Consider the following 25,931-nt stretch of genomic DNA (forward strand, 5'->3'; position numbering starts at 1 on the left):
TATAGCAGTCTATCCTTTTTAAAAGTTACCTGTTATATCATGCATTTTCCTGTGTTCTTAAATAGTCTTTAAAGGCCCTTCTTCTAAGTGACCATGTGGCACAAAAATGCATGGAATATTTTCTTCTATGTATACCCTATTAACTTCACTTGTAGGGTTAGATGAAATTTAAATTTCCAGATAGTAAGCCCCAAAATATTCTCCTAGTATTTTAAACTTACTCCTTCCAAGTCCTCCAGTATCAGCACGAACTTCAGTCACCCTTCTGGGAGTCAAAGGGGAGCCAGCAATGCAAATTTCATCTGCCCTTTCCAGGTTCTGAGGTGGCATGACCTATGAAGAATTGGTTACACAGAATGCCAGTATCCAAAAAAGCACTTTAATTAGAAATACAATAGTAATCTAAGGCAGAAAAAGTATCTTAACAATTATTCCATCTAAATAAAATCAGCTGTCTTTCCCATTTTCATAATAAAGTTAAAAAAAAAAAAACTTTTGGCAGTCAAAAAATTCAAAACCTTGTAATTGGATACTAAATACGAGTCAAACTTCATTACTGGTTTGGAGAGTTTGAATATCAACCACTCTAAAGCAGGGGTCCCCAACCCCTGGGCCATGGACCCTGTTAGGAACTGGGCAACATAGCAGGAGGTGAGCAGCAGGCGAGTGAGCACGTGAGCAAAGCTTCATCTGTATTTACAGCTGCTCCTCATTGCTCACATTGCCACCTGTGCTGGCCTCCTGTCAGATTAGTGGTGGCATTAGATTCTCACAGGAGTGTGAACCCTATTGTTAACTGCACACATAAGAGATATAGATTGCATGCTCCTTATGAGAATCTAATGCCTGCTGATCTGTCACTGTCTCCCACCACCCCCAGATGGGACCATCTAGTTGCAGGAAAACAAGCTCAGGGCTCCCACTGACTACATTTTGGTGAGTTGTATAATTATTTCATTATATATTACCATGTAATAATAATAGAAATAAAGTGTGCAATAAATGTAAGGCAGTTGAATCATCCCAAAATCTCCCCCACCCCCAACCCTGTCCATGGAAAAACTGTCTTCCATGAAACTGGTCCTTGGTGCCAAAAAGGTTCGACCACTGCTGTATGGGAAAGAAACTTGATAAAGAAATCAAGAAAGAACACTGAGTTTTTACTCTGTCACCAAAATCTTAGGACAACCACAAATTATGACTCGTTTCCTCTTTGACATGGAGTGAAGTGTGACAGGTCACCTACCTTACTTAAGGGTGTATGTCTGCTGCCTAAACCCTGAAGGCTGGGCAGTGAGCCAAGGCCATGGTGCCCAGCCAAGGAACAGGTATCCCTGAGAACCCCAACATCACAGAGAAGATCTGAGAAACTACCAAGGAAAACAGTCCCATCGTGCACATACATAGTAGACAAAGAGCCAGAAAATTAGCTTAAAAGCAGCTTAGCGATGGGAGGTGGCGAGGATCTCTAGAACTGTCCTGCTGCTACCTAGGAGTACCCTGTATATAAGTCTTCTATTTTTCCCCACCACCTCTGCCTCCTCCATATGTAAGTCTTAATAAACGTATCTACTTGCCAAGCTGGACTTGTCTGAGTCATTCTTTGGTCTCTTGGCACCTTCCCAATTTGTGGGTAGAGAGGGACATTACAGTCCAAGGTTTTTCTCATAACAAGGTGTAATTATAACATATTAAACCCAATTGCCACCCTCCCATCCCCAAAAGGATTATTAATAGATTAGACAGATGTATTTTTCTCACAAAAAGATGTTATTTTCACAAACCTCTTCACATGTAGGAACTCTGTTTTCATTGTCTCTAATTTTTTCCCAGAGTGGAGACTCTGGTTTCCATGCCAAATGATCTAAGATCTGTTCTTCAATCTCATTAAGGTGTTTTACCACCTCTCTACAAAGGCCATCTTCTGCTCTAATGAATACTTCTATCACCTGAAATAAAAAATGTCTTGGTTCACTGAATAATTATTATTTTTAAATATTTAGACAAGAAATTAGTCAAAATTACAAGTTGAAATATTATTTTGAAACAGCTGCTCTTCCTTTTACTGTCTTTGTAAATAATTATAGTTCAAACCATGAATTATATAAAATGGTTTACATTGCGATGTATTTCAAAATTTTTTAATGAAAATACATGTTTTGTACATTGAGGTTGAAAAACATTACTCTTAAAATTCCATATAAAAATCTCTAAACATTTAATCTATGCCACTATAAAAATTAGTTTTGACTATCTTATGAGAGTTAAGATAAACTCATATGCTAAGTCAGTATCAAGAAATAGCTACCAGCCTGTAATCCCAGCACTTTGGGAGGCCAAGGCGGGCAGATCACGAGGTCAGGAGATCGAGACCATCCTGGCTAACACCGTGAAACCCCGTCTCTACTAAAAATAGAAAAAATTAGCCGGGTGTGGTGGTGGCCGCCTGTAGTCCCAGCTACTTGGCAGGCTGAGGCAGGAGAATGGCGTGAACCCAGGAGGTGGAGCTTGCTGTGAGCCGAGATGGCGCCACTGCACTCCAGCCTGGGCGACAGAGCAAGACTCCATCTCAAAAAAAAAAAAAAAAGAAATAGCTACCAAATCAATGCTTTAACTCTATGCCTCTCTGTAACACATGAAAGAGAACTTTTTATTTTTTTTCTGACATTTTCAATGGTATTTAATTTTCATAAAATCAAAAAAGGCTGCTATACAAGATTAGCTAGTGACATGTGTGCTACTTTTTTTAAGCCTTCTCAGCTCATAAAAATCACAGTATTCTAAAAACTTTTATTAGATAGAGAGGAATCAAGCTTTTACCCAAAATAGATCTTTCATACAATATTAAAAGAATTTACATAGGTCTTAAGATTCTATTTCTTTTCTACTCCACAAATAGAGATTAACTATGTAAATAAAAACAGAATAAATGTACTTACATGTTAACTTGAACTAAATGACTAACAACAGGAAGTTGGTCTCATCTACAATATCCCCATTAGTATCATATTTTAAAAAATACCTTATAAAAATGATAAAGAGGCACATCAAATATTTCAGTAATAAATGGAAAATTCCCAGGAGGCTTATAAGAAAAAGTGACGACTTCAAGGCAGCAGGCCAAGAGAGATCTGTGAAACGCATCTTGTTCCAGAATACCCTATAAAATAAAGTTATTAGCATTTAGAAACATTTACTTAGTCTAAAAGTCATTTCATACCCAGTGAACTTAAATGAAAATACCAAAGAAAGTCTCATTTTCCGAGTGAGTGCAAAGTGTGTCCTTATTTTCTTATAAAACCTTTCTTAATTATATAAATAAAGCCCATTTTTTAGTAGAGGAAATATATAAAAGAAATGTATGAGAATTTTAAAACCTTACCTATTATAAAATGTATATTAAAAGAGATTACATCTCTAACCAAAATACACACACACCCTGATGCTTAGAAGAACAATGACAGGGAAAGATGTTTCAAAACAGTATTTACAGTAAGTGCTATAAAAAACTGAAAGGGGGACCGGGCACGGTGGCTCACGCCTGTAATCCCAGCACTTTGGGAGGCCAAGGTGGGCGGATCACCTGAGGTCAGGAGTTTGAGACCAGCCTGACCAACATGGTGAAACCCCATCTCTACTGAAAATAGAAAATTAGCCAGGTGTGGTGGCACATGCCTGTAGTCCCAGCTACTCAGAGGCTGAGGCAGGAGAAGCACTTGAACCCAGGGGGTAGAGGTTGCAGTGAGCCGACATTGCACCACTGCACTCCAGCCTGGGCAACAAGAGCGAAACTCTGGCTCAAAAAAAAAAGGGAAAAAAAAATTGAAAGGGGCCAGGCAGGTGGCTCATACCTGTAATTCCAGCACTTTGGAAGGCCGAGGCAGGCAGATCACCTGAGGTCCAGAGTTTGAGACCAGCCTGGGCAACACTGTTCAAGAATCACTTGAACCTGGGAGGCAGAGGTTGCAGTGAGCCGAGATTACACCACTGCACTCTAGCCTGGGCAACACAGTGAGACTCTGTCTCAACAACAAACCCAAAAAAACAGAAAGGCAGGCAGGCAGGTGACTGGCTAGATGACCATGTACCAAAAGTGAATATGTTTATCACAGGATGACATTAATCATAGGTGATTTTTATTTTCTTCTTTTTGCTTATAATTTTCCAACATTGTCAATAATTATTATTTTTTAATTAAAAGCTACTGAAGCACCAAAAGCACAGGCAACAGGCCAGGTGTGGTGGCTCACACCTGTAATCCTAGCACTTTGGGAAGCCAAGGCACGTGGACCACCTGACGTCTGGAGTTCGAGACTAGCCTGGCCAACATGGCAAAACCCCATCTCTACGAAAAATACAAAAAATGAGCTGGGCATGGTGGCACATGCCTATAATCCCAGCTATTTGGGAGACTGAGGCATGAGAATTGCTTGAACCCAGGAGGCGGAGGTTGCATTGAGCTGAGATCGTGCCACTACACTCCAGCCTTGGCGACAGCGCGAGACTCCATCTCAAATAGGTAAATACATACATACATACATACATACATACATACATACATAAAACAAAAGCATAGGCAACTACTGAAAAAATAAATTGGATTTCATCAAAATTAAAAACTTTTGTGCATGAAAGGAGACTATAAATAAAGTAAAAAAACAACCCACAGAATAGGGCAGGAAGGAAATTGTTTCATTGCGCTGATCGATACATTGGTTATTTTACTCACAGATAAATCCATGTCTCCTAGTCTTTTTTGTTCCTGCTCAATAACAGATTCTAATACTTTATAGTAAAGCATCTCCGCAAAACGAAAATGTTTGCTGGCAATTTCTGTAGAAAAAAAAAACAAAAACCCACAAAAATGGCACACAAAGAAAATAAAGGCCCATTCCTCCTTCTTTACTCACAAAATAAAATTTAAAAACCAACCCAATACTTTAGATATGCACACTTCTTATGATTGGTGTTTTAATTATCCCTAAGATACCTTAATTTTCTTCATGGTAACAGTCACATTTTTCTAAAATTATTAAATGAAATTTGCACATAAAGAACTGTAATATCATTTAAGACTTACACCCTTTTTTTTCCCTTTATGTTTGAACAAAACAGACCAATGCTAAGAGGTATGTAATTGGCTTACTATTCCACACTACTTAGTTCCAATTCCTGACATCAAACAATTCCTAGGCCAGGATTGGGCCCATAACAGTGATATCTTCTGTCCTTATTCTCAATATGTTGAAGAATCACTACACTTCTATTTAATTTCCAGTTTACAAAAGAAACCTAAAGATTTGCAGATAAAAAAGCATCAGAAGTCCAATATAATAAAGATACCACTCTAAAATTTCTATCTTACTGAGAAGGGTTCGGAAATCACTTGGTTGACCAGAAAAATTGGACAGCCATATCCTAGCCTTCAGTCTAAAGTCATAGATCTTTTCCTCACCTTTCTTAGTAAGAAATGACTCCATTTAGTTAAACTTCAAAAATAAAAGCAGAATAACAATATTAAACCTTACCTTTAGCACAATTACTGAAATCCTCATCTGGCTGGAAATGCTGAGAATATATTTCAAACATTTCTTTCAGTCTGTTAGCAATAGCCTGGGTTGGATCTCTGGAACATGTCCTAAAAAAGGTAATGAGAAATAACACAATTTAAAGGTCTTGTCAAGTCACAAGGGGTTAAAATGTTTCTATAATTTCACTAACATGTAAATATAAAACACTCTGAACAGGAACTATACACTTCCCAAATTAATCCAAGTGATCCCATACTTCCTTTTCCAAGGTGGTGGTATTATCAGTTTGAATGAAAAAAAACTTTCCTTGTGGGAGCTACACCTTTTATTTTATATATTTATTTATTTTTTGAGAGAGAGTCTCACTCTGTCACCCAGGATGGAATGCAGTGGTGCAATCTTGGCTCACTGCAACCTCCACCTCCCAGGTTCAAGTGATTCTCCTGCCTCAGCCTCCGAGTAGCTGGGACTGCAGGCACCTGCCACCACGCCCAGCTAATTTTTGTATTTTTAGTAGAGATGGGGTCTCACCATCTTGGCCAGGCTGGTCTCGAACTCCCAGCCTCAAGTGATCCACTCGCCTCAGGCTCCCATAGTGTTAGGATTACAGGAATGAGCCACCTCGCCCAGCTGGGGCTACACCTTTCAGTGCAGGAAGTTTAGCAACCTTGGCCCCTGGGCCCATTCGATATCTATGACTGTCCCCCACCTGTCCTACACATCCCCAGTTACTGATGATCCCAAACTTGCCCTTAACTATTTCCCTAGAGGGCAGTAAAACTCCCATTAAGAACACCTGGAAGAAAATAGAATGAAGGGGTGTAAAACCCATACTACAGACTCATATAAACTGTTCCTGGCATTCTACATTTTTTTCCCGCCAATGAGGTTTATTTCAGTCTTTTTATTATTAGAAAGCAATATATGTTCAATGCGGAAGCATTATACAAATTATCACCATGTAAGCTTTTTGTAACAACTGTTTTTATCTTGACCACAAATATATATATAATTATATACATATTCTTTGTGAAAATGAAGCAAGTTTAAAAAATTATAAAGAGAATAAAAATCAATTATAGTCCTGCTAGAGATAACTACTGAATATATATACAAGCAGAATTTTTCTGGGAACACACACACACATACCTTTCAACAAAAATAGGACCCTTTATTTTACCTAGTATTTACTGGTAATACTTATTTAACCCCACTAATGGTACCTAAGATTTAAAACGCTGTTATGCCTAGTTAGAAACTGTAAAGAGATCTGGAAGATACAGAGATTAAGATGGCTTCTGAAATGTATTTACCAAATGCTTCTAAATTCAAGGCAAACAAGGTGCATCTGAAAAACATGACTCAGGAAGAGGCCACAGAGATATAACTTGTTGAGTATAAATCACAATCAAGTTTATGAATAAAGTAGACTTCACGAAAATGTAAAGGAAAAGTAGTTGGCATTTAAGAAGCCTGGCTATGAGTGGGAAATTACTTATGTGTACATATAGGGTCTTCTTGATATACCACCATCAGAAATAAAATAGGGTCCTTTTGGGTCTACGTCATCATATCATAAAGTTTTAGGACTGAGAGAGACCTTGGAGGTAACTTTTCAAATCAACTTGCCAAAGGTTATGCATAAGATGATAAGATTCAGCCTACTGGGCTTTTAATTAAAACTCAATGATATTCCTACCAGTCTCAGGGAGATCAAAGGAACTAAATGCAGTGAACTTCCTTTCCAGGATAAGGATGTTTTATAGAGCTTACAAAAGTTACAGTGGTTTTTGTCCTGCTTTATGAATGTGTGGAACTCTATTAATCTTTTCAAATCTGAGTCACCCTTCAGAACTTACCTCAGGTTCAACCCTCTTCATAAAGTCCTTTGACAATTCCCATCATCACTGAGCTTCCCCCTACCCCACCACTCCCTGAAATCTTGAAAGAACAGTTGGCAATAAGACAGTTTTGTGCTTTATTCTACAGTGTCTGGTGTTATTAGTTACTGTGTCTTGTATTATATTAAAGAAATCTAAGGAAAGAAGATCTTCCACTTATACATCTTATTGCTAGGTCCTCTATAGACTCACAACAGGACTCAGTATACAATTGATATAAAATTATTCATGGGTGAATTAAGGCACTAATAATGAAAAAATAGGAAATTGGAAAATGGTCAATAACCAAATCTTAGAAAGCAGACAGGGCTCAAACTAACCTGAGAATCTGTTCCAATTTCTCACTTGGTGCATTCCTGAGGCCTGTCAGCATGGTGTGAAGACGACTCAAGCTATGCGTAGCTGTAGAAACTGGGGTCACACAAGGGCTATTCTCCTTAATGTATCTAACACCAGTTAGTGGTGTGGAGATTCTAAGTGCTTTGGACTAAAGAAAAAAAAATTACATAGAATTAATAAAAATATTTAAAAGAACATTATTTTAGGCCAGAAAGACTTTAATTCACTTCACAACTGGGACTTCAAGCCAGTAAGACTTTATCTTTACAATATCCATAAATTTTAGTGACTCAAATGTCACCATTCTTGGAATTTAAACATAACAGCATTAAGAGCCGCCAATATCCATGTGAAGACAAAGGTGTGAAAGAATAATTTGTATTTTAGCTAACTGAAAGTTTGTCTCTTAAAAGTTAAAACTCTAAAATAAGGTATAGCTCCCTACATTCCCTCTTGCAAAACTTATGCTCAGAGGCAAAGATAAGCATTCTGCTCACCTGAAAAAATTAAGACTATTATTCTCTGCTCTGAGAAATAGAATTTCACAATTCCCATCTACTGCTATTTTTGCAGACACTCAAAGATAAAAGAAAATTGTGAATTAAATTTGGTTCCAAAAAAAATCCATGATTTAACAAAAGCCTACTGATATGGTTTGGCTATGTCTGCATCGAAGCCTCAACTTGAATTGTATTTCCCAGAATTCCCACGTGTTGTGTGAGGCACCCAGTGGCAGGTAATTGAATCATGGAGGCCAGTCTTTCCTGTTCTATTCTTGTGATAATGAATACGTCTCACAAGATCTGATGGCCTTATCAGGGGTTTCCGCTTTTGCTTCTTCCTCATTTTTCTCTTGCCACTGCCACGTAAGAAGTGCCTTTCGCCTCACACCATGATTCTGAGGACTCCCCAGTCACGTGGAACTGTAAGTCCAATTAAACCTCTTTTTGTTCCCAGTTTTGGGTATGTCTTCATCAGCAGCGTTAAAATGAACTAATACACCCACCATCCAAATATTCAGATCTGCTTCAGAGACAGATAATAAGTTGAACATTCCCTAAAAAGGTAACTTGATGCAGAACAGCCTTCACTGGTCTTCCTGCCCCTCCTCTACCTTTGGTTACCAGAATCTATCACAGGTTTTCCCCCTAAGGTAGACAGGTCTTCAGAGAAATAAGTTAAAGTCAACATTCTTGACAATAAATATGGAAAAGATGTGACTTGGTGTCAAAGGAGCTAGTAAAACATCTTTCTGATTTTTCAAATAAACTCTGAAAGGTTAAGATAGCTTAACAATGTCTTTTAATATTCAAGATAAACCAAATTTCCCTGTGTATTAAATGTACTTATTCTAATTTTTTAAAAAACCTAGCAAAACTTTCACCTGGCAATAGAGTCAACTATTCAAGTTTCATAAGATACAGAAAAGCACAGAAATTTACTGTATACAGAAACAAACCTACATGTTTTCTCTATGTCTTAAAGTGCAATACAACTAAGACTTTCACTTTGTTTCAAAGAAATTCATTCTATAATTAAGTCAATAAAATGATTTGGGTAGATTAATTGCATTCAAAAGGCTGCTCCCTGCCTTACAAGGTTTCTTGCAGCCAACTACTTCACTGTGCATGAACCAATGCCTACACTGGGAGGCACTGGGAGGGAAAAACACCTTGTACACAAACAGGAGAATCAACAGCAGCCAGCAGCATATAACCACATCACCCACAGGCAGCAGTAGTTTCACAGAGGAAACTAGGTGTGACAACCACAAACAGCTTCCTGCCAGAGTCCTCAAGGTCAACATGGTGCTTCTTGGTAGCACTGTGCTTAGCTTAAAGCTTCCTGTTCATTCTGATCAGGAGGAATCTTTCTTTAACTTGGGTGCAAATATTAAGTCGGTATCTTAAAAATATTAGGATGTTCCATCTCCAAATGAAGACTTACAAAATTTGGAGTGACTCTGGGCTTTGTCCTTAGTCCTCTGGTATTCTCTCTCAAATCATACCTCTAAGTACTCCCTCCTCATTTTATAGCTTTAAAAGCCATCTACGGCTGGGCACAGTGGCTCATGCCTGTAATCCCGGCACTTCAGGAAGCCGAGGCGGGCAGATCATGAGGTCAGGAGTTCAAGACCAGACTAGCCAAGATGGTGAAATGCCATTTCTACTAAAAATACAAAAAATTAGCCAGGCATGGTGGCAGGCACCTGTAATCCCAGCTACTCAGAGGGCTGAGGCAGGAGAATTGCTTGAACCCGGGTGGCAGAGGTCGCAGTGAGCCGAGATTGTGCCATTGCACTCCAGCCTGGGTGACAGAGCAAGACTCCGTCTCAAAAAAAAAAAAAAAAAAAAAAAAAAAACCTATCTGTATCCTGACGACCCCAGGACATATACACACAACCCCTAACCTCTACTGTAACTGTGAACTCCGGTCTTGTATACCTCAACTGTCTATTCAACTTCTCTACTAGGATGCTTAAAAGACATCTCAAATTTAACATGCTAATAACCCTAAACTCTTGATTCCCCTTCCCCCAGACTTGCTCTTCCCTCTTAATAAATTTCAGTAGTAAATGTTCCCGAATGTCTACTATGTGCCAAGGGCTACATACAACACTGGTCACAGCCTTGGTGAAGCTTATATTCTAATGCAAGGAGACAGGTAATAAACAATTCTTTCTACCTACCTCCCTACTTACTGTCAGACAGTGATAAATACGAAGAGAAACACTAGCAAGCAGAGTCAGGGGGAAAGGAAGTCCTGAGGGTTGGGGAGGATGTTGTGGTTATTATTGACATAGCAGTTGGGTTATCAGAGACCAGAATGAAGTGAGAAGGAAGCCACATGAATCTCTTGAAGCAATACGGTTTAGGCAGAGGGAATTGCAAAGGCAAAGGCTTTGTGTTGCAGGCATGCTTGGCATATCTGAAGAACAAAAAAGGAGGTTAATGTGGCATAAGTGAGTGAGAAGGGAGGAAAGTAGATGAATTCAGAGAGCCAGGGCCAGATAACTTACAACATTACAGGCACTTGTCAGGATTTTAGCTTTTATATCATTCACCCAACTGGAGACATCACTGTTCTCTTTTTCTCAAACCCTAGATCCAAACCCTCAGTAAATCCTGTGGGTGCCATCTCCAAAATATGGCCCAGCTACAAACCATTCTCTGAAGCAAGCCACCATAAACTATTGCCAGAATCTTTCCAATAGCTTCTTAACTCGCTATTTCCACCCTTGCCTCTAATCCCACTTTCCCAGAAGACCTTTAAAAATGTAAATCACTCTTCTTAATAACCCTCTTAATGGCTTTCACCTCAATCAGAGCAGAAGCAAAAGTCCCTACGATGGCTTCCAAAGCCTACATGGTCTGTCTGGCTCTCTTGTTCCCTCTTCCCTGCATTTCTTTTTCTTCTTCTTCTTCTTCTTCTTCTTTTTTAAAGACAGGCTCTTGCTCTGTCACCCAGGCTGGAGTGCAGTGACGCGATCACGGCTCACTGCAGCCTGGAACTCCTGGGCTCAAGGGATCCTCCTGACTCAGCCTCGCAAGTAGCTGGGCCCACAGGTGGATACAACCATGGCCAGCTTATTTTTTGTATTAACATTTTATGTAGAGACGGGGTCTCGCTTTGTTGCCCAGACTAGTCTTGAACTCCTGGACTCAAGCAATCCTCTGCCTCAGTCTCCCAATGTGCTAGGATTACAAGCATGAGCCACCACACCTGGCCTCCCGTCACTTCTTACCACTTTTTCCCTCACTGTATTCCTACCACGCTAGCATTCTCACTGTTCCTCCAAAAAGCTAATCCTGTTCCAACCTCACGTCTTTGCATTTGTTATGCTCTCAGCTTCAAATACATTTACCCAGCTATTCATATGGCTTGCTTCCTCACTTACTTCTGATGTGTGACACTGTTCCCAACCACCTTACCTACTACAGCCCACCCATCCCATTCTCCCCTCCCCTCGATATTTTGTATTACTACTCCATTTTCTTCATCTATCATCACCCAACATACTATATATTTACTTGTTTATCTCCTGTACATCTCCCCACACTGGAATATAAGCTTCTTTGGAACAGGGTTCTCATGGTTATTTTGTTCACTGCTTTATCTCCAGTGTCCAGGACACAACCTGACATATAAAATGCTTTAGGAATATTTGTTGAATGAATAAGCAGACCAGTCTCAAGTCTGAAGCAGCTCACTTCCAGGTGAATTGGCCCTTGGATTACCCAGTGTCTCTATGGGGGCACTTGCCAGAAGTTTGGTGTTTTCTGTTCCACCACATAGCAGAAGGGAAACTCTTGGCCTGCATCACCCTAAGTGTCTGTTTGAAATAATACCACGTGGTTCTGAAATTCAGTTTAAAAGAATTTTCTTAAAGACTGTAGATCCTCAGTTTCTCCAGTCTCTTAAATGAAGGTCCCAATCAGGTCAATTATCACTTTCTAAATGCCTACACTACGTTCACTACATATAAGACCACATATTACTGGCCCATCTTTTTAAAACCAACTATTATCAGCATGACACATTTGTTTAAATTTATATTAATTTCTCTTTTTCTCAGACCTCACTAAAATGAAAGTTGATATTAACAAAGCAAATATCATAGAGATACCTTTTTCAATTAAGAGAAGTATGATGAGAATTTTCTCCTTCATACTGTAAGCAAGTAAAACACAAACATGAAATTACCAAAATAAAAAAGAACCCCTGGCTTACCTGCTCCTGTATTTCTACCCTTCTGGCATGGCTAAACTCACCTTGTCAAAATGCTGCTGTAAGATGTTTTTCATCTGCACCCTTTCAGCAGTCTCTGTTCCTGAACCAGTGTTCAGACACCTAGAGAGAGTCCCAATTTCCTCCTCAGCATCCTCTCCAAGAAATATCCGCTCATCTAAATTCCCAACAGATAAAACATACTCCTCATAGGCCTTATTGATGGCTTTACTATAGGAAAAACAAATACAGACAAAATGTACTCTCTCACAGAACTGCCATTTCAATTAATTATTTCATTTTTTTATTTACTAAAACTTCTAGTAATTTTTTGAAAGTTAAACTTTGGTAGGGTAACTTGTAGTTATAAGAATTGGATGGTACAGCTGGGCACGGTAGCTCCCGTCTGTAATCCCAGCATTTTGGGAGGCCGAGGCAGCTAGATCATGAGGTCAGGAGTTCGAGACCAGCCTGGCCAATATGGTGAAACCCTGTCTCTACTAAAAATACAAAAATTGGCTGGGCATGGTGGCACGCGCCTGTATTCACAGCTACTCAGGAGGCTGAGGCAGAAGAATCGCTTGAACCAGGGAGGCAGAGGTTGCAGTGAGCCGAGATCATGCCACTGCATTCCAGCCTGGGCGACACAGCGAGACTCCATCTCAAAAAACAAAACAAAACAAAAACTGGATGGTATCACATGTAATCCTGCTATCCCCATGCTCATCCATCACACAGTACAAGTATTTTGCTGACAGTGTTTCAGCTGCTGGTAGGTGCAGCTTCTGGTGAGAAGCTTAACTATCTGTCTAGCTGCTCTAGGCACCCCTGAAGACTTCCACACTTACACATCATCAATTTTCACCCATATAGTTCCAAAAGAATTTATTACAAAATTTATAATCCAGAAGCTTAATGAAACTTCAAAAACAGCCATACAATTTTGAACACATTTAAAAAGTGTGCTTATATTAGGTGACAGAATTTTTGCTTCCCTGTATTCTCTCACAAAACATATTCTCAGTTTCCAAAGTACAAACAATAAAAACACTAACCTCTGAAGTTTCCTAAGTATACAATTTAAAATACTAAAACATTTTATACAGAAGTACTCACAAACTCTCTCCAAAGTTCCCAGGTTCTAGAAACCCAGTGAGATTTTCTTCTTTTCCCTTAAGGAGCTATAATGAAAGAAGAGATCCTTAAGTCGTCATGTTAAATCAAGTTTTTCTCCAGAAAACATTTTCACGTTATTTCTTTGCTATTTACGAACCTTTTTTTCATAAAGTTTCCTAATATAGGGTTTCCAGAAATGTTCCTTTATCCCCTTTGCTTCCAAAACTAGGCCATCATGTAAGGAACACAGTTTCTCAATGATACAAGGGGAGTCAGAGGAAGGTTTAGAATCTTTAGCATGAAAATCTTCAGATAGGCCTATGGTGTATAGAATCACAAAACAGAGATATCAGTTAGCACACAATAAGCCAATTTGTAATAAACTAAAATGTAAAACATAGAGTATAATTAGTATACCACTTAGCATACAAATGTATAGGAAACAGTATATATGGGCTTATTTTAACACTAAGAATTTGTCAAAAAATGGCAAATAGAAGTAAAGTGTATCATTACTCAAAAGATTTCAGATTTCAGTTATTCAATTATTTATGTAGAGATGGTTAAGGGAAACTTAAAACTTAAATTTTAGGATATCAAATTTTAGGATACTAAGATCTAAAAACCACAAAAATAAAATATAACTTTGCAAGTAAGTCTACTTTTAAACAAAAAACGCCACTTTAAAAAAATTACACTTTTCAGAGATTATATACTTTAATTTGAATGTATTAGATGTATTTCATACTAGTTTACAATTTATTCTTGCCCTAGACTCAGCACAAAAGAAAAAAAATCAAATAAAAATAAAAGAGGTAAAGGTCGGGCATAGTGGCTCCATTCCTATAACCCACTTTGGGAAGCCAAGGTGGGTACATCGCTTGAGTCCAGGAGATTGAGACCAGCCCAGGAAACATGGCGAAACCTCATCTCTACTGAAAAATACAAAAAATTAGCTGTGTGTGGTGGTGTATGTCTGTAGTCCCAGCTACCTGGGAGGCTGAGATGAGAGGATCATCTGAGCCCAGGAGATTGAGGCTGCAGTGAATTGTGATTGTACCACTGCACCCCAGCCTGGGTGACAGAGCGAGACCCTGTCTCAAAAAAAAATTCTTTTTAATTAAAAAAAAAAAAAAAGGTAAAAGTGAAAGGAAGCAGCTTTTTGGGAATATAAAAGGGAGTTAGGATAGAAATGAGAGAAAGAACAGAAAAGAATCTGAGGAACATTAAATTTACCATACCAGGAGCAACTGAACTCCACTAATTTTAAAAATCTACCTTGATAGACAAGCTGAGATTTTAATTGAGATCACCTCAAAACTGAGAATCACCCAGAATCCTATTACAATATTACTCAAATAGCAGCAGCAATATTTATTTTAACTCTATACATACTTTTTAATATTTGCTTTGTAAATAATTTGGGCTTGTAACTGTTTATCATTCATAGAAATTATATACCTAAGTTCTATTAAATGCAATGCCAAAATCATCATTTCCATATATCTGTTAGTTTAAAAGATGAAAGTTCATTTTCTTTACTTTAGAACCATAACTATTCTTCTGTACCAAAATTTGAAATAAGATTCTTTCAGCAAATTCTTTTTCATCTCCTACAATGTGTCAGGCACAAAGTTTGCCAATGTAGAAAAACACTATCAGCTTTAATGTCATCTTTGCAACTCTGAGTTTCTAAATGCCTTCTCCTTGTTGAGTATATATTTCAGAAACTTCTAAAGTTGTCATTTAAGACTTTAAACTTTGTGGTATCTGCAACTGTTTATCCAAAAATATTTTTACAGGCAGCTTGACTCTTGGTTTTAAGTACCCTGGATAACTATAATGACAGGAGCTTTTCAAAATACTGATGCTAGGAAACCTATACAACTCCAAGGGTAAACATAACACAGAAACGCAGATTGCCCAAAAATCTTTGATTTACAAACCTACCTTTAAAATTAGGGTTCACAAGTTCTTTACGATTAGAACACTGAAGTGCATTTCCATAAACTAAGTCCAAAGCACACAGCAGCAGGTGATAAGAATTGACCAAATCATCACTAATCATGGGGAAATTACCTGCAGGATTATAAGCAGTTATAGAGTTAAATTAGCATTGACTCTGTAACATTTTAAAAATAATTTCTTCCTTTAATTATTATGACATTACAAAACATTGTACAAAATTGACTCATTACAATAAGTGTTTTGGTAAATTTACATTTTGAGATATTACTCTTATATCTTAATAAATAAATATTTATTTATTTATTTTTAAGAGACAGAGTCTTGGTGGGTCACCCAGGCTGGAGTGCAGTGGTATGATCATGGCTCACTGCACCCTCAACCTCTTGGACTCAAGGGATCTTCCTGTCTCAGCCTCCTGGGTGGCTGAAATTACAGGCACACGCCACGACACATGGCTAATTTAAAAACTTTTTGTAGAGATGGAGTCTTGCTATGTTGCCCAGGCTGGTCTTGAACTCCTGGACTCAAGTGATCCTCCTGCCTTGGCCTCCCAAAGTGCTAGGATTACAGATGTAAACCACCATGCCTGGCCTTTAATAAATGTCTAACAGCTTAGTGAAAACTATAACTTTACTAAAAATGCCATTCATTCATTAAGTGTTTATTAAATACCTAGTAGCTGACTAAAACTTTATCATTGGTCTTTTCTTTGAAAATTCTGAACACAAAAAAATTTATAAATTATCTCAAACTGTAAGAAATTGTTTTGCATGAAAACATTTTTCTGTCATGAAAATTATTAGAAATACTCAGGAGACAGCCGAAAAAATAATTCATATAATTATTCTCATATACATTTTTTTTTTTTTTTTGAGACAGAGTCTCACTGTCACCCAGGCTGGAGTGCAGTGGCACGATCTCAGCTCATTGCAAGCTCTGCCTCCCGGGTTCACGCCATTTCTCATATACATATTTTTAAAAGACCAGAACTTTTTATCAGACTCCAACAGTAACATTTTTAATACTTTTCTATATAAACTCAGACAAATTAATGCAACAGGTGTACCATTAAATATCTTTCAATTCCAGAGCTAATAATCCCAAGAATAATTGCTGATGCTTGGTAACAAGGAAATAAGAAATCAAAAACCTAAATTGACAGAAACATGTCATTTCTCCAGTGCTGGTTGAACTCTAACACTGAACACATTTTTACATGTAGTTAAACCATTTTATTATTATCTTAATTTCTAGGAAATTAAGAATTATTTCTAGTTATTTTATAACTTTAAGCCCATCCCTTTTTTACTTAAACACTGCACATGTATGCTTCATAGTGATTTTACCTTCTTGTATCATCAGATAAATTCAATTTAAATAGCTAACATACATATGAAGAATTATTTCCAAACCTCAGCATTTTCACACTTAATGCCTACCCAAGTGTATATGTACACACACGCACACACACCTGCAGCTTTGTTTCAGGTTTCCCTTTCTCTCTGTTCCTCCAAAGAAAGTTACCACTTACCTCAGCATATACAAAGCAATTCTTTTTTTGTATAGATGGAAACATTCAACAAATCAACTTAAATGAACTAAAGAGAAAAAAAAATTCTTCTTTGCCAAAGAGGCAAATGATAATCAACACATTAAACTGTGCATTGATACAGCCAAACCAACTTATAAAGAGGTTTAATATTAAAATATACTTGGTTCCTCACGTGTAAAAAAGGAAGTAAGTAGCACCTACTGATTTCAAGCTACCAAGCCCATCACACCAACAAGCCTAAACTTGTTACTGGTGTTCACTTGCCACAGAAGGCAAAAAAAAAAAAAAAAAAAAAAAAAACGGCAGCACTGTAACATCTAATAAAAAGCTGAAATGCCCCTAAAGATCAGAATCCAATTTAAATTAAATTCTAGGACTCTCTCAACATGACATATTTTCTATTTCAAATCCTGACCTTACAAATAAATCTGACTTTGTGAGATATTTTATCTTTTAATCAACAAAGATAACAAGTAAATAGAAATGTTTCATCTCCAGAGTTGGCTTGTCATTAGAAAGGTGGCTATAAAAGAGTACACCTTTCCCCCAAATAAATAAGAACTGAATTAAAGCAATTAAATGACTATTAGAAAAGATCATCGTGTATTATAAAAGATCACAGTGGTGGACTGTGAGAGGACAAAGGTTCTTTTTTTTTTTTTTTTTTTTGAGACAGGGTCTCGAAGTCACCCAGACTGGAGGTGCAATCTCAGCTCACTGCAGCCTCCGCCTCCCAGGTTCAAGCGATTCTCCCACCTCAACCTCCCAAGTAGCTAGGATTCCAGGCATACGCCACCATGCCCAATCCACAAAGGTTCTTAAGGCAGAATTATTATAAACTGAATTAATGAAATAAAAGTCAAACACTGAGTTATTACGGAGAAAAAACCACCCCAACGGGTCCAGTGAGAACAAACTAAGGACAATGAAATTATTTTTTATTGTATTGTACATATTATATATAGTACCAAATATATTTACTTCTAAGTACACATATGCCATAAGAGACAAACAAAACAGATAAAAATCCTAAAGTCAGACATACTTGCCCAATACAATTATATGAAAAGATTACCATCATACATAACAGCAGTCACACATTCTAAAATTTGTAGCCGCTGTAAAAATGGTTTATATACTCCAAAACCTTTATTTCATGCCACTGATCATGTCGCCTTTATCATCACTAAAGAAACACGCCAGTGTCATGTATGACAAAAGAAAGATTTTTCTCTTGAATCAAGCATGCAGCTCAGGGAAGGATGGATGGCGGCTCTCACCCTAATTAGCTAGAGAGGGACCAGGACAAATCAAACCTGGAGACCAACAATATCACACATTCTTCCCAGAGGCCTTCACAGCCAGTATGAAACTAAGAACCAGGAACCAGGAGATCTGAGTTCAAATCTTAGCTTTGTTCCCAGCAGCTAGTTTCTGGGCTCAGCTGCCTAATCTTTAAAGTAACTAAGCTGGCTGAGCACAGTGGCTCCCATCTGTAAATCCAACACTTTGGGAGGCCGAGGTGGCAGATCACTTGAGGTCAGGAGTTCGAGACCACCCTGGCCAACGTGGCAAAACCCCAACTCTACTAAAAATACAAAAATTAGCTGGGTATAATGGTGCATGCCTGCAATCCCAGCTACTCAAGAGGCTGAGCCACAAGAATCACTTGAACACAAGAGGTGGAGGTTGCAGTGAGCAGAGATCATACCACTGCACTCCAGCCCGGGCAACAGAGCAAGACCCTGTCTCAAAAATAAAAATAAAAAATAAAGTAAATGAGTTAAGCTAGGCCAGGTGCGATGGCTCACGCCTGTAAGCTCAGCACTTTGGGAGGCCGAGGTGGGTGGATCATGATGTCAGGAGTTCAAGGCCAGCCTGGCCAAGATGGTGAAACTCCGTCTCTACTAAAAACTACAAAAAATTAGCCAGGCGCAGTGGCAGGCACCTGTAATCCCAGCTACTCGGGAGGCTGAGGCAGGAGATTGCTTGAACCCGGGCAGCAGAGGTTGCAGTGGGCCGAGATCGCACCACTGCACTCCAGCCTGGGCAACAGAGTGAGACTCCATCTCAAAAAAAAATAAAGTGGCTGGGCGCGGTGGCTCACGCTTGTAATCCCAGCACTTTGGGAGGCCGAGGCGGGCGGATCACGAGGTCAGGAGATCCAGACCATGGTGAAACCCCGTCTCTACTAAAAATACAAAAAATTAGCCGGGCGTGGTGGCGGGCGCCTGTAGTCCCAGCTACTTGGAGAGGCTGAGGCAGGAGAATGGCGTGAACCCGGGAGGCGGAGCTTGCAGTGAGCCGAGATTGCACCACTGCACTCCAACCTGGGCGACAGAGCGAGACTCCGTCTCAAAAAAAATAAAAATAAAAAATAAAAAAATAAATAAATAAAGTTAAGCTAGTTAATCTAATAATGAGAATCTCTCTTATACTTATGAAACTCCTTCCAGCTCTATGATTCTTTGTTAACTTTGCATTTTATTGAGCTATCTTTGTGGCAAAGGCATTCCACATAGTATACAGAAGAAAGCTATGTAATAATATAACTGCACTTTCCTATCTACTTTAAAGAATTATTTCTACATAGAAATATAAAAAGGAACTGGGCACAGTGGCTCATGCCTATAATCCCAGCACTTTGGGAGGCCAGGGCGGGCAGATCACCTGTGGTCAGGAGTTCGAGACCAGCCTGGCCAACATGGTGAAACCCCATCTCTACTGAAAACACAAAAATTAGCTGGACACAGTGGTGGGCACCTGTAATCACAGCTATTCGGGAGGCTGAGGCAGGAGAATTACTTGAACCTGGGAGGTGTAGGCTGCAGTGAGCCGAGATTGTGCCATGCAATCTACCCTGGGAGACAGAATAAGACTCCATCTCAAAAAAAAATAGATAAATAAATACAAAAAGGACAAAAAATAATACAGACGTGTATTTCACTGAATGCAGACCTCGGGTAGGTTAAATGAGACGAGAAAAAAGGGAAAGAAAATAAATAGTATATAAAAGCATTTGACTAAGTATACTTATCTGAACAAGATACAAAAAAAAAAATCTGAACTGTTCTGAGGTTGATCAGTAATTGCACTCAACTAAATAAGAGACATCTCATGAAAAACAGAGTTCACAATACAAGCATATACAGAATAATGTGTTTTCAGCTCATAATTTAAAACAGTAGCTTTGGGTAGAAAAGATGTTGTATACAACAAAATTAAAGGACTTTCCATTTAATAAGAGAAGATTTCGATATTATAAAGAAATCCAATAGATCCTTTGATGAAAAGGCAATACTTAAAAAAGAATCTAGGATTAAAACCCTTGAGAAAATTTTCAGTGAAAATCTTTTCCTGATACATATTAGAAGTTGACAAAATACCTGAAAATGTAAATAGACATATTAAATCTAAATAAATATTACTATTTTCTTACCTTTTGCATATATAAAAAGCACCCAACAAAAATGGAAAATTTCAGACACAGTACAGGGCTGTCGCCTTTGGGGGAAGAAAAAAAAAGTCATGAGCCAACAGAAGAATCGGAAAAAGAACATCCCAAATGACTATAAATTAGGTGTAAAATAAAACCCACAGTTAAAGGGAGAGAGATCAGATTCAGCTTCACATGGAAAACGTGGATGTTCTGCCTCAACAAAATATTGGTAGGAAACAGCTGGGATCCAGGGAAAGAGCCCATCTCAAAGAAAAGAAAATTCTTAAAGAATTTTTAAAGTTTTTTGAGGGCAAGATAGGTGAGGTAGAAAATAAAATGAATAAAAATAGCTCTTTTGATGACATAGCAATGCTATGCTGCTTTAAGACCACTATATGCAGTCAGATATGTCCTCATTTTTTTCTCCTTTATCATAGCTAATGACCTGTATCCCTCCCTCTCTCCTTAAAGATACTCCAGACTATATCAAATCACAAAAGGCCTTTTTAATGTAAATTATGAGCTTCTTACAATTCCCTATACTTCCATCCATTAAGAGTACCTGTTGTATATTGCCAAGTTGTCTGCTTAAGTTTCAGACCTGCTTTAAGCTTGGCTTTTCTACCAAAACCTCTGACAACTTTTAGACAAGAAATCTGTGGCCTCCACATCCCAACAGCCTTATTCTAACAAGGTGCCCAGAAGAACGAAATTCTGTGGAGAAGATTAGATTAGATTTAGTTCCAGCACTGCCATTAGCTAGGGTACACTTGCTCACCTGGGCCTTAGTCATTTCATCTGTCAAAAGATTATTCTACTTGGGTACAATACTGTACTTAATTCACCAGTCCATGGCAAGGATTAAATGTCAGTGTTCTGCTTTTAAAAGTAGCCTCTCTACCATAGGCGCATGATAAACTATTTCTAGTTTTGGTTGCCTACCAAAATAAAATTCAACTTTTTTTAGCTTAACACTTAAGCTACTCTTAATTCTGGCTCTACAACTTGAGAATTCTAGAAAAAAAAACTTGACCAACCTCCCACATTTCCTCTTGCTTTACTGCTTTTGTGTCTTTTCTTGTTTCCTCTACACAGAAGGTGCTATCTGTATCTTCAAATTCACCTATCAAAATCGTACCCATCTTTCAAGACCCATTTCTACTTATTCCATGTAAACTTACCTGACTGGCTCATCCAGAGTGATTTCTTTTCCTCCTAAGTTTTACATCTGTATTCCCTCTGGTAGTCATGGGACTTTTATAACACACTGCATTGCATGCACTGGAATCTTCATACCTGCCTCATCTCACTGACTGTACTGTAAGCTCTCAGAAGACAGAGACTGTGGGGTTTGGTGTTTTAAAAAATGCCTGTGTCCTACGTAATAGCTAACAGTATTTCCTGTGGATAAGTGCTAAACAAATAGTGACACATTTTCAAATAGTGTGTGAGAGATGCAGTATATAGTCACAGTAAAGCACATGCGTTCCTGCAGTCAGTTTCAATAAGAGCTCCACACTTAGTTGTGCAACCCTGGCCAAATTACTTTACCTCTCTGCGGCTTATTTTCTCTATCTGTAACAACAGTATGAGTATCACAAGGTTGTCAGAGGGATTAACTGAAGTAATACATACTGAAGTCTTAAAAGAGTCCCTGCCCCAAAGTAAATGCTCAGTAAGTGCTACACATTATGACTATAGTTAGCAGAAAAAGCTAACAGAAAGTATACAAAGTGATAAAAATGTAAAATCTCTAATATAAAGTGATTTACTTTTTTTGTTTTTTTTTTTTTGAGACAAGGTCTTGCTCTGTCACCCAAACTAGAGTACAGTGGTATGAGCACAGCTCACTGTAGCCTCAACCTCCCAGGCTCAAGTGATCCTCCCACCTCAGCCTCCCCAGTAGCTGGGCCCACAGGTGTGTGCCACCACTCCAAGCTAATTTTTGTATTTTTTGTGGAGATGAAGTTTCGCCATACTGTCCAGGCTGGTCTCAAACTCCTGGGCTCAAGTGATCTGTCCACTTCAGCCTCCCAAAGTGCTGGGATCAGGTGTGAGCCACTGCACATGGCCTTTTAAAATTCTCTTAATTAGAATTAGGTAGTATATACATCCTAAGAAATATCAAAACAAGTGCAATCTGAAATTATTTTCCAGATTCTCCAAAGAAAGAAGATATCTTCCCATAAATGATCACATTGGCCTCACTCAGACTCAATACAAAGCTTCTATTCAAACTTTAGAATACTTCATTTTTTATTTATTTATTTGGAAACGAAGTCTCACTCTGTCACCTAGGCTGGAGTGCAGTGGGGCGATCGCAGCTCACTGAAACCTCCGCCTCCTGGGTTCAAGCGATTCACCTGCCTCAGCCTCTCAAGTAGCTGGGACAACAGGCACACCACCATACCTGCCTAATTTTTGTATTTTTAGTGGAGATGGAGTTTTGCCACATTGGCCAGGCTAGTCTTGAACTCCTGACCTCAAGCAATCCACCTGCCTCGGCCTCCCAAAGTGCTAGGAGAATATGTCATTTTATTTATTTATTTATTAAAACGGAGCCTCCCTCTATCACCCAGGCTGAGTGCAGTGGCGTGATCTCAGCTCACTGCAACCTCCAACTCCGAGGTTCAAGTGATTCTTCCACCTCTCCCTCCCAATTAGCTGGGATTACAGGTACCCACCACCACACCCTGCTAATTTTTGTATTTTTAGTAGAGACGGGGTTTCGCCACGTTGGCCAGGCTAGTCTCGAACTCCCGACCTCAAGTGATCCACCTGCCCTGGCCTCCCAAAGTGCTGGGATTACAGGCACCCAGCCAGAATACCTCCTTTTATTTGTTTATTTATTTATTTATGAGATGGAGTTTCATTCTTGTCACCCAGGCTGGAGTGCAATGGTACGATCTTGGCTCACTGCAACTTCTGCCTCTTGGTTCAAGGGATTCTACTGACTCAGCCTCCCAAGTAGCTGGGATTATAGGCACGCACCACCACGCACAGCCAATTTTTGTATTTTTAGTAGAGATGGGGTTTTGCCATGTTGGCCAGGCTGGTCTTGAGCCCCTGACCTCAGGTGATTCACCCACCTTGGCCTCCTAAAGTGCTGGGATTACAGGCGTGAGCCACCCCGCCTGGCTCAGAATACTTCATTTTAAATAGTCAATTCCCCAAAACTATAAGTGAGCTAGACCAGATGCTTCTGTATCAGTGGTGCCATCTATATTAAAATGTAAATAGTTCTAGTTTTTTTTAATTTTTTTCCTCCTGGTTTGTCATTCCCCCATTTTATTTTTAAAAGGTTACACTTACTGTAAACATCCTTCACAGTCTGGGAAAACTTTTATATTTAAAGAGAAGCGCACATTATTCTAGCCACATAATTTTAACTCCTTTCCCTTTACTTTTCTTGTCAACACTTTTCTAATTGTTAGAATTTTCATTTCTACTTTATGAAAAAACTTTCAATGATAAAGAAGGAAAATGTGTATTCCATAACTGCCTTTATCTATCAGGAAAGGTAGAAAACACTGAGTCACAGCATGCTTATAGACTTTGCAGAAGTGATCAGAAAGCACAAATTCATAATAGTTTCAGTTCTCTTGTCTTTTTCCAATCCAGTCTCTCTATTCTTAATTCATTATAAACATCAAAATACATAGAGAAGTCATTTCAAGGGGATTATTTATTACTCAGTTTGACATAAAATAGTCTATACAATCACTAGTAGAAAATATAGTGGTTAGGCCGGGCGCGGTGGCTCACGCTTGTAATCCCAGCTCTTTGGGAGGCCGAGGCGGGCGGATCACGAGGTCAGGAGATCGAGACCACGGTGAAACCCCGTCTCTACTAAAAATACAAAAAAAAAAAATTAGCCGGGCATGGTGGCCAGCGCCTGTAGTCCCAGCTACTCGGAGAGGCTGAGGCAGGAGAATGGCGTGAACCTGGGAGGCGGAGCTTGCAGTGAGCCAAGATCGCACCACTGCACTCCAGCCTGGGCGACAGAGCGAGACTCCGTCTCAAAAAAAAAAAAAAAAAGAAAATACAGTGGTTAATATAGTGATCTATATCAAGGGCAGTGCTCCCTTCAGCAGCACATATACTAAAATTGGAACAATACATTGATTAGCATGGCCCCTGAGCAATAAAAAATATATATATCTAGACACAGATATAGATACATCTCCAAGGCAGCGAAAAGGTGAAAATCCCTGAAGTCTGACTTGTACAGTCTGCATTTTTTGTTGCTTAAATGAAAAAGGAAGGTTTCAGAACAAGGATCACTGAGGAAAAAATAATAATAAAATAAAATAAGAAAAATGAAAGTTTATAGAAACAAAGACCCGTATACATTTATCAGTATGAAAAAAGCCAAACTCTTCACGGCTAACCCACAATGAAAAGCAAAAAAAGCATCATTAAAAGAAAACTACTTGGGAAAAAGATTTTTTAAATCTTATTTCTTTTTTAAAACTAGAAAAAAAAACTAGCAAAATGTCAACACTGCAGCACAGACCAATGTGTATTCCCGATGAACCAACATGAAAACCTACCGCTGTTTCCTTCCTCGCTGCTGACGAGGTTGCTCCTCTTGAGGGTATTTAAAGATGTCCTGAAAAATGGGTTCATATTTCTTAAAAATTACAGCAGAAACAGTGAAGTTTCTTTCTAATCTCTCAGTACGTTCTCTGAAATGTAGGGGTAGATTTGCCATGTCTTCCCACTTCTTCATCTTATTAAAAAATTCGATTAAGCTGGTATTAAAGACAAACAAGATATTTCATAATTAACATAAGGGTAAAGTATACAAAAGTAAGTATTCAAAAGTAAATCAATATTATCTCATTAAATTATATTACTTTTAGACAGTGAAATAAAATCACAACGCATGTCTCTGACTAGCTTAATTTCTTACAGATTGGTATATTCCTCTGATCCTTCTAATCCATTTTGTTTAGGTTACCTAAAATATTTGTTAACTATGAAATATTTGAAAATACAAACCAAAATTAACAAGAGTAACCTAGCCAACATTCACGTTGGTTCACTGCCAGATTTTTTTAATGTTAACACATTAAATAAATTTTGTCATTTTTGCTTTTTGTTTTTTGTTTTTGTAAGAGATAGGGTTTCGCTCTATCACCCATGTTGGAGTTCAGTGGCAAGATCACAGCTCATTGCAGACTCCTGAGCTTGGGTGATCCTCCTACTTTGGCTTCCTAGAACATTGCGATTACAGGTGTGAGCCACCTCCCCCTGCCACTTCAGATTTTTTTTTTAAACTAGCAACACTATAGAAACAGTCAAGGCTAGGCGCAGTGGCTCATGCCTGTAATCCCAGCACTTTGGGAGGCCGA

General features: G+C 38.6%; 1 protein-coding gene and 1 non-coding gene across 11 annotated transcripts in view; one reads left to right on the plus strand and one right to left on the minus strand.

Moving 5' to 3' along the window:
* The window catches only part of RBL2 (RB transcriptional corepressor like 2), a 76,438-nt gene that overhangs the window by 42,861 nt on the left and 7,646 nt on the right, over window positions 1-25,931 (minus strand). For 7 of the 10 annotated variants that reach the window (XM_063612692.1, XM_055297597.2, XM_055297601.2 and 4 more), the window contains exons 3-14: window positions 25,128-25,328; window positions 20,575-20,639; window positions 15,566-15,694; window positions 13,773-13,933; window positions 13,616-13,680; window positions 12,544-12,730; window positions 7,753-7,919; window positions 5,529-5,638; window positions 4,730-4,833; window positions 3,023-3,160; window positions 1,785-1,949; window positions 222-333 (exon numbers count right to left, since the gene is read on the minus strand). In XM_063612692.1, coding sequence (XP_063468762.1) covers window positions 222-333; window positions 1,785-1,949; window positions 3,023-3,160; window positions 4,730-4,833; window positions 5,529-5,638; window positions 7,753-7,919; window positions 12,544-12,730; window positions 13,616-13,680; window positions 13,773-13,933; window positions 15,566-15,694; window positions 20,575-20,639; window positions 25,128-25,328 — 1,604 coding nt within the window. The remainder of the gene's footprint in view (window positions 1-221; window positions 334-1,784; window positions 1,950-3,022; window positions 3,161-4,729; window positions 4,834-5,528; window positions 5,639-7,752; window positions 7,920-12,543; window positions 12,731-13,615; window positions 13,681-13,772; window positions 13,934-15,565; window positions 15,695-20,574; window positions 20,640-25,127; window positions 25,329-25,931) is intronic. The other 3 variants (XM_063612693.1, XM_063612695.1, XM_063612696.1) reach the window with 2 other exon arrangements.
* Window positions 24,653-24,757, plus strand: LOC129457888 (U6 spliceosomal RNA). Its single transcript, XR_008649431.1, has one exon. It is a non-coding gene; the product is annotated as a U6 spliceosomal RNA (small nuclear RNA).

Source organism: Symphalangus syndactylus, chromosome 11, assembly GCF_028878055.3.
Source record: "Symphalangus syndactylus isolate Jambi chromosome 11, NHGRI_mSymSyn1-v2.1_pri, whole genome shotgun sequence".
NCBI lineage: Eukaryota > Metazoa > Chordata > Mammalia > Primates > Hylobatidae > Symphalangus > Symphalangus syndactylus.